General features: G+C 29.5%; 1 protein-coding gene across 1 annotated transcript; it reads left to right on the top strand.

The window, feature by feature from the left end:
• Nucleotides 1-3308: 3308 nt before the first annotated feature.
• LOC129918064 (xaa-Pro aminopeptidase 2) lies at nt 3309-9968 on the top strand. The gene is made up of 11 exons (XM_055998399.1): nt 3309-4064; nt 4126-4618; nt 6450-6526; nt 6590-6913; nt 6983-7330; nt 7392-7507; nt 7583-7850; nt 8690-9134; nt 9199-9267; nt 9327-9499; nt 9560-9968. Exons 2-11 carry the CDS (start codon nt 4579-4581, stop codon nt 9794-9796), a joined length of 2097 nt encoding a protein of 698 aa, XP_055854374.1. The 5' UTR covers nt 3309-4064; nt 4126-4578; the 3' UTR covers nt 9797-9968.
• Nucleotides 9969-16251: the final 6283 nt, after the last annotated feature.

Consider the following 16251-nt stretch of genomic DNA (forward strand, 5'->3'; position numbering starts at 1 on the left):
AGAATTTTGACATAATGCGTTTCGGTTCTCTCTGTTCTAATAGTTAATTCTACTTGTAAGTTATACTTATGCATGTCTGAACATAGTTCTTATTGATAGATATTTAGGACAAAGTTCCATTTCAAAATGTAATCTGCACTGGTTAAGTTAAACAAATGAAGTTTACTAGTCATTGCAAATATGTAAGTACAAATGACTTAATCGTTTGGTTTGTAGGCATATACGTAGATAATATGCATGTACATGTAGATATATACGCGTTCCATGTGCATCATAATACAGAGATTATCGCAAACGTTTTTGCTTGTTGCTAATGTTAACAAAACAAATACCAATTAAATTTAGCTTATCGTATGCCAACGTGGTTCTTTAACAACTAGATACGCATATACTATATCTACATTTATGTATTAGAGCTTAAAATATTCAGGACATCATCATACAAAATTATGTGGATGTGCGTTTGGCGGATGAGGGATCTGAATTGTGTAATTTCGATATGATAGCAGACATCAATCATTGCAAAATGAAAACGCCTGAGATTTTATAGACATAGAACTAAATATGATTTATTCCAAATGAATTAAAACTACGTTTTTCAGATCTAAGATATAATGTATAATCATCTAATTACTATCTTATTTCATTAAAAAAAATATAGGCAGCAAGACTCAATGCGCACATTGTTGTAAGCAGCTTCCTTACATGGCCATCATATATGAAGTCAAGACAATTTATCTATTAAGAATACATATTTTGTATTTAGAGTAAAAAAGGCAATTATATTCAAGAACATGGGCGTTGAGCACACCTACGCTGAATATTGTAAATAAAACTACATAACCTACCCACTAACAGTAAAGATAAAAAGAAAACTTTTTGAATCGTAAATATTATGTTGTATATGTATGTATGAATGTAACTAGAAAAATGTTTGAAGTGTTTTTCTTTCTATTTTAAAATAATTGTAAACATTAATTTCTTGTGACGTAGGTACCTACACACATAAGGTATTAAAGTGAATAAAAAACACTCTAAGATATGGAAAATTTGTTTCTTAACATGTATCTAATTGTAATTAACAGATTTATTCCATAGCTAGATATTTTTTTGCGCAAGGCACTTATGTCATTTAATGCATTCGTAAAAATTTTAAAATTGAGATGACCATTAAATTCCGAAAAAACGTGGGTCCCTCAACATATTGTCTTACTGTTTAAGGAATGAGAACACGATTATTTTGGGTGAAAATAGCTTTTATGGTTGTAATAAAGAAATGCTTGTTCTTTTTTAGGAATGGTCTATATCTTGATGATTTTTTTCATTTTTCAAATTAAAAAAAACACGTGATTATATTTTTTGAATATCAATTTTTTAAAAACGAGTTATTCTTTCTTCCAAACTTTGAAACCATTTGCAAAATAATTATTGTTAAGCACAAACAATTATTGCAATTTCAAAATATTGCAAATTTAATATTCCCATTAAACAAAAATCTCAATGCAAAATGTGTGCATAAATGTCTTCATAACCTTCACTAAGTCAAATAAACAAATCGACTTATAACGAAAATATAGTTATGATTTATGAACAAATATTATATAGTATAATGCACGCATAAATCATTTTACATTAAATTTTTAATGCCAACATTTTCATTTACGTTGATTTTTTTAATGCAAAAATTGTTTGATTTGCATTCTATATGTAGGGGAGAGTGGGGCCAAATGTAACACTTTTTTCTAAAATCGATGGTTCTCCTACAAATTTGAAAGTGGGTCAACCAGACCTTTTTTAAATTAAAGACCCATGTTTTAGCTCCAAGATCCATCATAAAAATTTAGCAAAACATAACGGTAATGTTGAAAAATATAGCTTCCAAAAAAAAAATCGTGTTGTTTCAACTTACCCCACATACGGGGCAAAGTGTAACACATACCGGGGTAGGTTGTACCAAGAACTAAAAATAAGAGAAAAATACCTTTATTTGTTTATATTTATTTGTTTTTAATTAATAACAATAAAAACAAATCTTAGTCATGAAATTTTGGTGCAAATTTGTAAAAAGTGGAGCAAATCCAAGATTTCCAGAGAAAATTTGACAGTAGTCTTAAATAAAAGTTATTCGAATTCATAAATTGTTTTATAAGCTTTATGAATTCAAATGGTGGTTCAAAAATGTGTTTCCAATTTCAAAATAAATACAAATTCAATTACAAGCATTCATATTCAGGGTTGTTAATTATATTAGGTAAACAGTTTTTCAGTATAGGTAGGTTTTTACATGGTACAACTTGCCCCGGAAAAATGTTACAACTAGCCCCAGCATGAAATTTGGCACATAAAATCAATTTAAAAAAAAAGCGAAACTGATATAGACATAACACATACACGCAATTTGAGCCAAAACACGGTTGCATATAACAAAAAAACACTTAGCACTCTATCTTTTTCGGGTAAAGAGGTAGACCAAAAATAAAATTAAAAAAAAAAGTTACAAACATGCATTTTTTGGGCACCACTAGTGTAACTTCTCACCCTGTCGTCTAATCTTCATCTGAAGAAAATGTGCCGGTAGATATTCAAAAATTGAGCATTTTTCTCCTTTACGCGTTTCTTAATATTGAAAGGAACATCGCTTTTTTTAGCTGTTAATTCTTACCCCTGTTACATTTAGCCCCACTCTCCCCTACCTAATTTTATTTGATGCAAAAACGTTCAATTTACATTAAATTTAAAACAAATTAGATTTTCATTGATTTTTTTGTCTTATTTAATTTCAATTCAATTCGTTTCCATTCATTTTTAATAATACTGACTTGACCTATTATCTCTTGGTCTCTTAAATCACGCAGAATGGTGATTAGCCAAAATTTGAAAATACGGTAGCTATATTTCGACTCTCTCAAAATTTGTAAATACAAAGCCATACAATTCTATGCATAATTTTAATTCAAAGAGCATGTACGTACGACCCACCAGTCGTGCATTTCAATTCCTGAAGCGCACCTACGATTTGTAACAAACAAGCCAATTAGCTAAATCTTCCAATAATTTCAATTTGACTCTGAAATTGGTTGTAAATGGAACTATTGTTTTTTTTTTAACAATAATTACAAAAAAAAAAAAAATTATAAAAAAAACAACAAAAGTTAATCCATATCAACAAATTCTATGGAAGGGCATGACACCACCCCACATCGATTGCGCCCACTTATATATTTCCTTTAACCTCTTTTTTCCGCCCAATAGCTTGTTGGCTAGCATGCATTTCTCGGTTACGTCGCGGCGGTCGTCGTCGTCGTGTCAGACGCTGCCGCCGCCACCGCGTCATCTCAATAACAATCATGGGATTCAAAAAGTTTTACTCTATTAAGTACATATTACTCAATATAAAATCCAATGGGGATGTGGAACACCACAGAATGAGATCTGTCTCGATAGATAATTTTCCGAAACCGATGTGTAATGCGATGTTCGCATCATATTCTATCTTGTGAAGAAAATGAAAAGAATAAAATTATAAATATTTAAACAAAATATACGAGTGTAAAAGCTTAATTTTTTTTATTTTGTTTTTTGCTGCAGATTATAATCGGCGACATTTCAGTTTCAAAGTTGATTCGGTTGCAGTTAGATTGTCAGAAGCGGACATACAACAATGTTATACCCATTAGAAGAGTGTATATTTGAATTTTCCAAAAATTAAGTTTCTGACGTAAATTCAATGACTTTTGGAAAGTTGCGTGCGTATTCGCATAAGAATTGTAAATACGAGTATGTTTCCATGAATATTTTTGTTCTAGTGAAGTGGTATTTCTTTATATTGTGAATTTTGTTTATAATTTTCCAAAAATAAATCAATGATTAAACATGAAATAAAATTTCTTATTTTGAAATTCACATTATTAAAACTAGTTCATCGGAAAAGTTAATTTTATTGAAATGTAATGTATAATATTCTTTCAACAAAAAAAAAAAAAGAAATAACCTCAGATTTAGTCAGTTGATCGGTCGGATGCTACATTTTTTTTTTGTTCTGATGTTAATCGTACCTATTTGCGGTAGGCGAAAAAAAAATATGAAGTGCATTAAAATGTGTTTTTGATAAATAAATAATTTCAGTGATCCAAAAGTCATAAGAAGCCGCAAGGAAATTCTTCAGATTTGAAAATAAACAAATATCTATTTCTATCTTGCAATATATTTCATAATAGCGACCTTCGGCGTTTCTTAAATTAAATCAGTGACAAATGCTTTACTATGTTTTTACAAATTTAAATAAACAACTTTCATTAGAAGCTTTTGCGCGTGCTGCATATTGTAAAACATCTTTCAAACAAATAAAATCTGTAAAAGACATCAGTTTTGCTATCTAAAAAATAAAATTTGTATTTGTCTAAACTACCATAAAAAACCGTTAAACAATATATTTCTTTGTATTAATTAAAATACAAAATATTAATTTTGTAACAAAAAAAAAAAACAATTTGTGTTTTTATTACAAAGCTATAAAACCTTATTGAAAACCTACCAAGCGTGAAATTATAATAACAAAAGACTGAAGATTCCACAAAGATGTCAGAAAAACTAATTCAAGTTATATTCTTCATTTTAGGTAAGAATTAAATTATGAAAGATTTTTATAAATCTGATTGGTAACCATGGATGGTAACCATGAGCTTTGATCTTTAGTGAAAATGATTTGTCTTTTTTGTTTTCACTTTCTAGATAAAATCTGTTTTTGTTTTTTTTTTTCATTTACATATTTAAATTTTACAAATTCAATTGGCTTCTCTAATAAAATAAAACATCAAAAGAAATATTTGATTTTTTTATCATATAAATCGATCACTTCACGTCCACCACGTCACCAATATTACCTACTTTTTCTGCCAAAATTAGATTTTTTTTTAAGCAAGGGTGTGAATCATTCATTATTTGGTATTCGGTCAATGACAGGGTTAAGAGCAGTATTTAAACTATATCATTAGCAAAGCTTGTTGTTATACATTTTTTAAACATCACTATTTGTGATTTAAATTGTATACACTTTTAAAAGCTGACAGGAAACAGACGTGCCGCACAATCGGAAATAGCCTTTCGCAAATTGAGAATGAAGATGTGTATTGACATTTCTGAAATATTGTGCGTAGAAAAATATTAAGTGACTGAACGATTAATGTTCTTTTTAAAAAAATCTTTTTATTTTCTCATAGAATTAAGCATGTTGTGATAATTTAAATGAGTGATTCATTATGAAAAAGAAATATGTAGTTTTTGTTTTGTTTTTTTTTTTCTCAAAAGGAGGAGTACTTTTTGATTTTGTTATAAATATGTATGTTATCAAATTAGTATAAGTATGAATAGGCTTGAAATATCCTAGAGCCGCTTAAAGAATATTTTGTACAAACATATAATATGTACAAAATATAAAAGTAGAAAAAAATAATAAAAATTATTTTTTTATAAGTTTCCTTTCAAGGAATGCATATTCAAAATTTGATAAAAAAGAAGTTTTTCTTATTTTCAATTTTCTCAAAACCAAGAAGACATAGAATCATACGGTTTTCAGTGTTGGATAACAAGTCAATAGGAGCAGTTAGTTTTATCAGTAAATTTTGTATTTAAGTGTTTAAAAAATATAGTAGGTACTTAATTAGGTTTCTTAAAGTTTTTTCTTTCAAAAAATTTTGGCTTTGAAATCAATTATTTTAAAAAGTGTTGCTTGGTTTAAATTTTATAATTAAAAGCAAAAGTCTGGCTTTTGAAAAAGATATACATAGTTCAAAGGCTTATATTTTACAAAAATAATTTTTTTTTGTTCACATGTATATGTACATTTAAATAATATGTAAATACATAAACACATGCATTTATGTACAATATGGGCATTAAAAATAAAATATTTTGCTTTACGACCCCAATTTCTTGGTGCACTTGAAACCTTAGCTAACCACAATAATAATCTTCACACTGAATACGTTATGTATTAATTTACCTTTTATCGCATTTATAAATTATAATTATTGTTGCTGTCTAAACTCGTGATTGTAAAATGTGAGCTTGCTAGATGGTCTTTCGACAAGGGATGTTGCCCACAATGCTGGCATATATTTTGTGATGATGTGTGCGGTCTGAAGTTGGGGTTGAAATTACTTTGCTACAATTATAATGAGAATATAATTTGATTTTGTCCATCGATTATGTGTTCACAATTTATTAAACTTGTTCGTTTTGATTAGATGATACATTGACATGTTTAATACTTTGAATAGGACATCTGCTGCAGAGATATGTTTTGTGTGTTCTATGGTTTTTGTTTATGAAATGTCCTGATGAGAATAAATAGGCCTAATTTTATTATTTAATCAGCTCGAAATGGGATCCTGACTATCGAAAAGACCTAATAAATGTTTTATATTTATTTATTTTTTATTTATTTAAAGCAATTTTTTCTTCGGTTCAGTCGTTTGGAGATAAGCCTGAAGGTTTTGAGCGGGAATCGTGTAACCGAAAAGGATTGGTAAGTTTTTGACTCAACATTTATTGGTTATATTGTATAATAATCATACAACAATTTGTATAGATTCAACCAGTAACAGAATATCGAAAAAGACTCCAAGCTGTACGTGAGCAAATGTTAATCCGAGCTTCACTTCAGGGACCAGAAATAGATGCCTACATCCTTACTTCCTATGATGAACATCTTAATGAAGAAGTTGCTGTACGAGATCAAAGATTACAGTATCTTACAGGTTTCACAGGACGAAATGCATTTGTTGTGATAACACATAAAGGATCTGCTTTATGGACAGAAAATCGATATTTACAACAAGCCGACGGAGAACTAGATTGTAATTGGAACATATACCCTTTGAATGAAACATTTCAAATCGCCGATTGGTTAGTGGTTCGTAAAACATAATTATAAGTTGTTTTTTTTTTGAAGAAATTAATATATTTTTGTAACTTCTTTAAGTTTTATTTAGAACCAGATATGCGAGTTGGCGCTGATCCTCACTTGGTTCCTCACAATACTTGGTTACGATGGGAAAGAGAGCTGATGGATAAGTTTTTCACTTTAGTCAAAGTAAACAATAATTTAGTGGATCTTATCTGGGGATGGGATCGTCCACCGTCACAAAATATAACCATTAATATTCAAGACTTAAGATTTGCGGGTGAGAAATGGCAAAGTAAGGTAGAAAATTTAAGACAAACACTTAAAGAACACATGTGCGATGCAATGGTTGTGACTTCTCTAACAGAAATAGCCTACCTTTTGAATATAAGAGGTAGAGATATACCTTATACGCCGGTAGTAAAGGTAAACCCCCCAAACTTTGTGCAAAATTTAAACAAATTACTAAAAAAATATTGTTCTGAAGGCTTATCTAATTGTTTCACAACAAGACTTAATACTTTACGTTGATCGTGTAAAAGTTCATCTTGGACTGTTGCTTCACTTAAAGGCTGATTTATGCCATAGCACTGTTTGTGTTGAGTAAGTTTAATATATATAATTTTTTTTAATCATAAGTAAAAATAATACAAAATAAATAATACTGTTTAATAATAGCATAAAGGAGTACAATGCAGTATGGAGTGATATTCGAACCTTTAATCAAATCTGGAAAAAAGTTCTAATTCCTGCTCCTTGTCCGTTGGATCATGGAGCTTCCCAAGCGGTTTATACTTCAATTCAACAAAATCTTATTTACGAACACGTCTCACCAATAATATTTATGCGTGCTCAGAAAAACTTTGAAGAACGGATGGGAATGCGTGCAGCTCATATTCGTGATGGAGCTGCAATGTGTGAGGCAATGAGTAATCTCGAACAAAGAGTAAGTTATGGATATTAATTTCTTTCTATATTTTTTTCGCAATCAATTTTTTACAATAAATTTAAATTAAATCAAATAATATTATAGAAGTATAATAGTCCTAGAGGACAATGTTAACATTAAATTTTTACCATTTTCCAGACAATATTACATTGATCAATGTCATGCAAACTATTTGATACTTCTTTCAAGGTTTTGAAGATCGGTTGACGATCCACTACCAGAAATTGCTATATAAATTCGAGTTTTTGAGCAATTCGAATTGGAATTACGTTAAACCGAAAACCGAAAAAAATTTTTGATTTATTTTGAGACTAGATACGAGATACTTTTGCTTTCCGATTAAAATAAAAAAAAAAAACAATTAATTTAATTTCATTACGAGCCAATTTTTCATTAGCCAGATAAACCCCACTTAAGGCTCATTATTTGAGTTTAAGTTTTATAATTCCATTGTTAGTATTTAAGTTTATTTCAAATGTTGGCATTTAACATATTAAATAAATAAATAACTGACGATTGAAAAATCAGGGCTAAAATAATAAAGCTGATGACAGTTCTGTTGCATTTTGTTAAACTCGAATTAATATGCAAAAAATCAAAAATTTAAAAAAATATTTTTCGTCCTCTAGTTTTTATTAATAATAATCAACTAAAACGCTAATGAAATAATACTTGAAACATAAAACTTCGAAATATATTTTTAAGGAAGAAATATTGATTATTGTAAATATTAAAATTCCCCTCAAAACATTTTTCCAAGAACAACAAAAAAAAAAATAAAATTTATAAATACATTTTCTAATTTTTAACATTTCTGGTTTTGTTTTTTATGAAAGTTCAACACAGAAAAATGGACAGAAGAGACAATAAAATTTGAAGTCGAACGCAGTCGTCTTTCACAGCCACATTCCAAGGGACTATCCTTACGCACAGTTGTTGCCTTTGGGAAACATTCCGCCTTGCCATTTTATATTTCCAGCAATGTAACCGACATTGATGTCACTGATCAGAGTACATTAGTAATTGAATCTGGTGGGCAATATTTTGATGGTACAACGGATGTCTCGAGAACTTTTCATTTCGGTCAGCCGACAACAGAACAGCGGCAGGCATATACAAATGTTCTATCAGGAATTTTGCGGTTATCACATTTGAAGTTCCCAGCAGATTTGCGACCATCGGAGATTGATGCTCTTTCACGTAGTGCTGTATGGGATGCAATGAGTGATTATCCACATGCTACGGGTCATGGAATTGGATCTCATTTGTCCGTAGAAGAACGTAAGTGGAATCTCATTTAGTATTTTGGAAAACAGACTTAACTAACAGGCACATGTTCTGCCAGCTCCAATTGCTGTATCATATACGGACAATAGCACATTTCATTTTAGAGAGGGATACTATTTTTCCAATGGTAATTACATTCTTGTAGCATTTAATTTTGTGTGTAGAGTGCAATCAGTCTTTTTGCAGAGCCCGGTTACTATCGACGTGGCTCGTTTGGCATTCGTTTGGAGAACGTTTTGGAGGTTTTAGATACCGGACGAACACACCCATCTGGATCTAAATTTTTGGCCTTTACCGAAGTAACATTGGTGCCTTATGAACCAAAATTAATAGACCGAACTATACTTAGCGCTCAGGAGGTAATGGAGCAGATAAAATAAAAATATATATTTTTTTAAATATTTTTTTTTTACATTTAGAAACGTTGGTTAAATGAGTATAATGGAAAAATTCGTCAGCTTGTGGGCGATGAGCTGAAACGACAGGGCAATATGCAAGCGTTTTACTGGATGATGAATAAAACTCGTCATATAAGAGAATTTTTACCGGAAGATGAGTATCGTGTCTCTAAAGGCAGTTCCATTCAAATCATCACATCATTATGGTTGGCGATAAGTATTACAATACTAAATGAATTCATCCAAAGATTTTTGTGATATCGAATTTTAATAGAAAATATGTAGTACCTAATTTAAAAAAATTAAATGCGAAGTTATGGCAATCATTTAAGCTGTATTTTTAGTGTAGTTAACAAAATTAACATTGTTTTAATATTCTTTAAGAAAATCTTATTAAATAAATCAATATCGACTTGAGAAAAATAAAAAAAAAGTTATTAAGTTATACAAAATAAAAACGCTTTTTAGTTATAAAATCTTCAGTGTTTTTTTTTTTTAACTGAACTTTATTTAACTGAACATTTTCGAATTGCATAGAAACATAGACTTATCATCGGAAATATTTACTATATTTTAATTGTTATCTATCATTTAAATAAGATAATTCGATGTATCTATTGAGTGCTTAATATTCCAAATTAATAAAAAAGTTACATCAAAAACTACATTGCTTTTCTTCGCTTGCAATATTAAACTAAAGAACTCAGAGATCTTAGAACCCTACATCTAAAACTCTTTTATTTATACTTTAAATTAATAGTTAACATAAGATAAAATATTTCTCTATTAACTAAGCGATTAAATTGATGGAATCTTGGAGGTCACTGTGGCGTATGTGTAACTTTTTTTTAAATTGTATTGAGTTTTCTGTATTATATAGAGTAAGATGAGTTCTCTTTTATTTACTATTTTTTAAATTTTCAAATTGTTAAACTGTTTATACGAAGGTTTACTTGTAAAATGCAGTATCATTTAAATAAGAGCATTCAATGCTAAATAATACAAATAAGTCAAAAACTTATACATCAGCCCAGTTTATGTAGGTATATTGTTAAGTATATCAACATTTGGTACCTACGTATGCTGTTTTCGTCCATCATGTATTATAAAATAAAATTTGGTCAATTTCTGTAATTTTGTTTATCATTTAGTTTCGCTATGGATTCTTGACATTGCTCCTTATAGGTACTTTAATAAACACCTCTGAGATCTAAGAACTTACTTACTTACTTGAATGGTTAATAGTTGTTAAATTATTTTACTAAGGATTTAGCTAATGGAAACTTATCACTCACTGTCACTGTGGTGTATGAGTAACATTTTTCTATAGAAAATTTTTTATTGAATTTTTGTATTCTGAAGTTGTCTATTGTTGCCTATTACCTGCCTTTTCATATATTTGAAATGTTTATACAAGGTTTACGTATCGGATGCAGCACAGTCCAGTAAGAATTTATGAAAACAAAATTTCACCTAAGGAAAACAATACCTGCCAAAAATCTAGATTTCTAATTTTCGACCTTCTTAGGACTTTCTTTTAATGTTTTAGAAAAAGTTTAAAATAATAACTCACACACACAAATAACATTACATCATATTATTACATTATTACAGTTAACACTAATTTTATCTATATACCTACCTACATAAAAAAAAATTATACATACTTATATGTATATAAATTTTATTATGTTAATTTATTGACGTATATTTTAACAACCCAAACCATACACTTTTACTTATATTTCGAAACTTAAAAAAGAACTTCTTAAATGATGCCCTGAAGCATCATCACTACCCACTACGCATAAAAAAGGAAATGAAGATGAATATGCTTCATGCTCATTTCCATGTTAAAATGATTTGATGCAGTCACGTCACGTTCAGGGGTTAGTAACTTTTTACAAGCGACAATTTCCTTACTGATGGTCCTCTTCGTTTTTTAAGGGTAGTTTTAAATCCAATTGGTTTGTTGGTAGTTTTGATATAATAAGAGGGAAGAAGAGAAATCGTGTGGTTAATGTGGAGAGCTTAAAAGTGAAAATTTCTCTATAAAGTTAACTGTGAGATATTTTATAAGAAGTAGGTACAAAGTGATGAAATGTTTCCTTTTTTAGACATAAAATATATCGACATCGAACGCGTTTCGAAATTTTATGCTTCAATTAGAATGAATGCTATGTGAAATGAAATCCCATGTATTCTCATTTATCTCAAACTTTCCAATATGAAGTTTTTGAAAAAAAGAAAATATCTACCAACAAAAAAGGGAATATAGCCTTAAAAGGCCTAATCACTTACATTTATTGCATTTGGTTTGATCAACTTGAAAGTGCAATAGAACGGAAAAAAGTCCTTAAATATAGGTCCTTTAACACATTTTTGTGTTCTTTATATTCATAAAAGTTTTCATTTAAGTTTAAAAATTAAACTCTTTAAATCTGTGAAAAATGTTTTCATTCACAATATGATGAACTTATATGAAAAGCAATTTAGATTTTTCGGAGATTTTGATGGATTTGTTGCTAAGCTTACCATAACGGTGATGCGCACATATGCAGGTGCACTTTCTGTATAAAATTGTTTCCTCCATAAAATGTTTTGTTTTCATTTTGATGTTTTTTTAAATGAACATTTTGAAGTTAGTTAACAAATCAAACAATAGCAGACACAATTTCATTTTAGGTCTTCAATTTAAGAACAAAAACAAAAAAAATCATTCAAATTGATAAACTTAAAATAAATATCACGTATTCTCGTTACAAAATATCGTTGATGCAGGTTCATAATGAAATCCAATTCAGAATTATGAGTTTGTACTGTTCTATCTTGGATCTTGGAAAAAAATATGTAAATATGTAGAAAATCAGAACATGAAGGAAGTGGTAGGTACTTTGTGTCGAAATTTTTCATCAGGCGGATATCAGATCAAATCACTTGTCTCTCTTCAACTGGAGGTTGGTAAATATTTGCTTAGGGCGTTACTTTGATTTCTTACACACTGTTAGTCATAGGTATTTTAAGTTCAACGAATTTACATATTATGTCAATCACAATCAGTTGAGACATAGCAAGGAGAAGAGTATATCTTTGGCAAACGAGTAGGGTGTCACAATGTTATTCAGTAAAAGTGTGTTTGTATATCGATATGTGTATATGTATGAGTATGTCGCCCTTAGTAAGAATAATCTTAATACATCAATGTTTATTTTTTATCAATGCAGACTAAGCTTAGTAGCTTGCTTCTTGCTTCTATGATAAAATAATCCTGCTTTGAATTTTAATACAATGTTTATCATTGCAGAGTTATTTTGAGAAAAAAAAAATCAAAACTCAGGAATAAATTACATTTTTTTAATGTACATAAGGTCAGGAGTAAATATTGGCAAAAGATATAGATATGTATAAAATTGAGATGCAAAATGAAATAAATTCAATTTAATTTTATGATGATTTGCAGAAATTAATGGCCTTAAGGTTTATGTTGTTGTGGTTGGGTATAATGATATAAGATATTTTTATTTAAACATTTTTGTTGAATTTTTTTATTATTTTGTGTGGGTCGACTGGTTCCACAAATTAAAAATGTTAGGTACATTCTTATACTTCTTCCATTCCTCTAGTTATTCAGATATGGGCCAAAATCTTAGGAGATGGAAACATAAAGATCATTTCATAATTACACCGGCACACAAAATAAAAAAAGTGTCATGTACCAGGAACCAGACCTATCTTTCTATATGTTTTTGGGCACGCTGAATCCGAATTTCAAGTCCGTTTGGCCCTGTCACCTTCCAGTTTTGAGCTGTGACTGCATTTTGTTTGAATTTGTATGACTTTTTTTTGAGTTTTTTGCATTTTTCTCAAAACTGAAGGGTGTTCGGGCAAAACGGAATTTCGAACTCAGCGAGTCCAAAAACATATAGAAAGATAGGTCTGGTTCCTGGTACATGACACTTTTTTTTATTTTGTGTGCCGGTGTTATTGATAAATCAACTTAGTTTTATAATAAAGATTTCATGCTCACATGTTTGCTTTATAAGGTATTTTATATCAGTTCATTCAATAGTTTCTACTCTTTAAAATCAAAACAACAACAAAATACATATAAAAAAGGTATACCTATTTAAAGAAATTTTTATCTCAAATGCCTATTTACCCTTCCCATATTCCTCACTTTAGTTTGAATACGAGATTTTTCGAAATCAGAAGACTCAAAATTATTTTTTATTGAACGTTGCACTAAGAGTCTTAAAGTTAGTATTTTAGGTATTTCATGCAAAGCCATCCGAAAACAGTTTTCCGCATGAATTTGAAACGTTCTGAATTATTGTGATAGTCCAGTCATTGAGAGAATCTAAAGGATAAAAATCCATTCAACCAAAAAACGAACTTTCATTTTAAATTGCACTGCATGGAAAAGGAATTTAATGGAAGTAAAGTACCTATTCCGTTTTGCCACGCACAAGAATTAAGTAGAATTATTTTAGGCAACGTAAACGACAGTAAGTTGGGTTTTGGTAGAGAGGGATAATTTTATTGTTTCAGGTGGTATTTGGTCTATTTAACAAAGTCGTTTAATTGAAATTTAATGTTACCCGCAGTGTGTGCAACCACAACGTACTATCATGTATCGGATCGTTGCAATCATTACAAATTCGATTATGAATTTTGATGTTATACATTATGCTTCGAAGAGGTGTTTAAAATAATTGTATGCGAAGATAGTAGACGTAAAAAATTTAAATTATCAAATTTATAAATATACATAATTGTTGTGATTTCTTATAGAGACTAGTGTACTTTAACATTTTGTGCAGAATTTTTTCCAAAGAGGCAAGTATGTATGTAGGTATAGGTACTCATACTCACGTTCAGATGAGTATCTAAATTAATTGATGAGGTAGGTTGAAAGTAGGCCTCTCGGATTTTAAACGGAAACCTCTGATATCCTTGGGAGCTGTCTACCAGAAAGAAAATTTTTGAGCCTATGCTCAGAGTGGTCCTTGAAGAGGAAGTCTAGTGAGAAATATTTTTTGATTTGGTTCTATAAAGCGTGTTTTTTATAAGCGAACTAATCTCTTATTTATAGAATTAGTATAGGTGCACGCAGTGTACAGTGAGTATAATCCAAGATTTTTTTTGTTTGCAATATTTCAAAATATTCATACCATTTACTATAAATGTTTTATAGAAATGTAAAAACTATTACTATCTTTTTAATAATGAATTTCATAGCATTAAAGCTATTTATATCCAATGAATATATTTTCGATTTTAACATATTTCGGCGAACTGGTTGTGGTTTAACTCTGAACGCAGCAAGTAGGTACTTTTAACACCAATGAGCTAAACCTCACCTATACTGAACCATGATTTAAATCCTTGTAAAACTGGCCTTATCAGTATGTAGTTATTTTTTTTTTCTTCCTCCAGTAACATATACCTAATGCACCTACTCGTTTCTCAAGGCTTATTTATGTATGACTAGTTTAATTCTCTGTTAAACTTAAACAAAAGGATTATTACAGTTAATTGAAGTGCAAACCACCTAAAGTCTCAAAATTCGTCTATCCAACATATATACCTACTTACTATGATATTGATATACAAGTACATTTAGTGTACTCTACTCACTAAATGTTTTGCATATGCGTTAAGACACTTTTGTTGTCATTAGCAAATATAAATATTAAACATATATTTCCTTATGTAACATGATGTTCATCTTTCTAACATCAGGATGATATTCCATGGGTAAATCACTTTCTTTAAGACATTTTCGTGAAGATATAAAACTGTCACTACCAGACGACAGCAAGCTACATCTGTATGCGGTTTGTTATGTATTTGCCTTAAATGTTGAATTATTGATCCTAACGTCACCACAAGTACTTATTTGCATTTTGATGTGGCATAAATGGTATTATTTCAGATTTTTTTTCTGTAAATATTGTCGCATCTATGAACGCAGACATACTAAGTGCTTATTTCTAATTTATAATATTTTTTGTTTACCTGATATGTATGTAGCACCCTAATACTCGAGGACATTTAAATTAAAGCGATTTTAAGGATTTAAAAAATTTCTGTTTTCTTCTTATTTCAATATGATGTAAAAGATTAAAAGTAACACAATACTGGAAAAGTCTATCACATCACCTAATCCTCAACACATAATACCCATTTATATCATCAATCAAAGAGAAAATTTTATTCAACAAGGATCATGTGTCAATGTGAGCGAATTAAAATGTTTATCCCTATACCGTATCCAATCCATGGTATGCATGGGAATCAAGTCTGGGGTTTAATTTTAATTATGTAAAACGATGAAAAAGAAGTTAAAATTGAAATTTGTATTTGCACCCACAGAGAAAATTTTCTTTAAGTTATATCGATACTTGGAAAATAATTTCATGCAAACTCAGGCAAAGATGGTTAAAATTAAAAGCAAATATACTTAAAAGAATTTAGTTTTTTTTCGTAACTAAGTTTGTAATTTGTTTTATTAAAGCCTATTTTTTTCAATACGATATACATGAACCTTTTATACGCAAAAATTTCAAATGTTTGCAAGACCGCAATTACGTTTTAAAATGGGTTCAGCTTTTTCTTTTTTCGGATTTAAATAACAAATTTGAACAGTGATATTGCAGTCTGCAGTAAGTATACAATACCATACAATGTTCTGATTATACAATTATTGAAAG

This window comes from Episyrphus balteatus, chromosome 4 (genome assembly GCF_945859705.1).
Source record: "Episyrphus balteatus chromosome 4, idEpiBalt1.1, whole genome shotgun sequence".
NCBI classification, from domain to species: domain Eukaryota; kingdom Metazoa; phylum Arthropoda; class Insecta; order Diptera; family Syrphidae; genus Episyrphus; species Episyrphus balteatus.

Excerpts from the sequence above, each read along its gene's own strand:
- LOC129918064 (XM_055998399.1), top strand. The coding sequence starts at position 4,579 with ATGTCAGAAAAACTAATTCAAGTTATATTCTTCATTTTAG. Across the intron at positions 6,914-6,982 it reads AAATCGCCGATTGGTTAGTG|TTTTATTTAGAACCAGATAT; the intron begins GTTCGTAAAACA and ends AACTTCTTTAAG. Across the intron at positions 9,500-9,559 it reads CTATACTTAGCGCTCAGGAG|AAACGTTGGTTAAATGAGTA; the intron begins GTAATGGAGCAG and ends TTTTACATTTAG.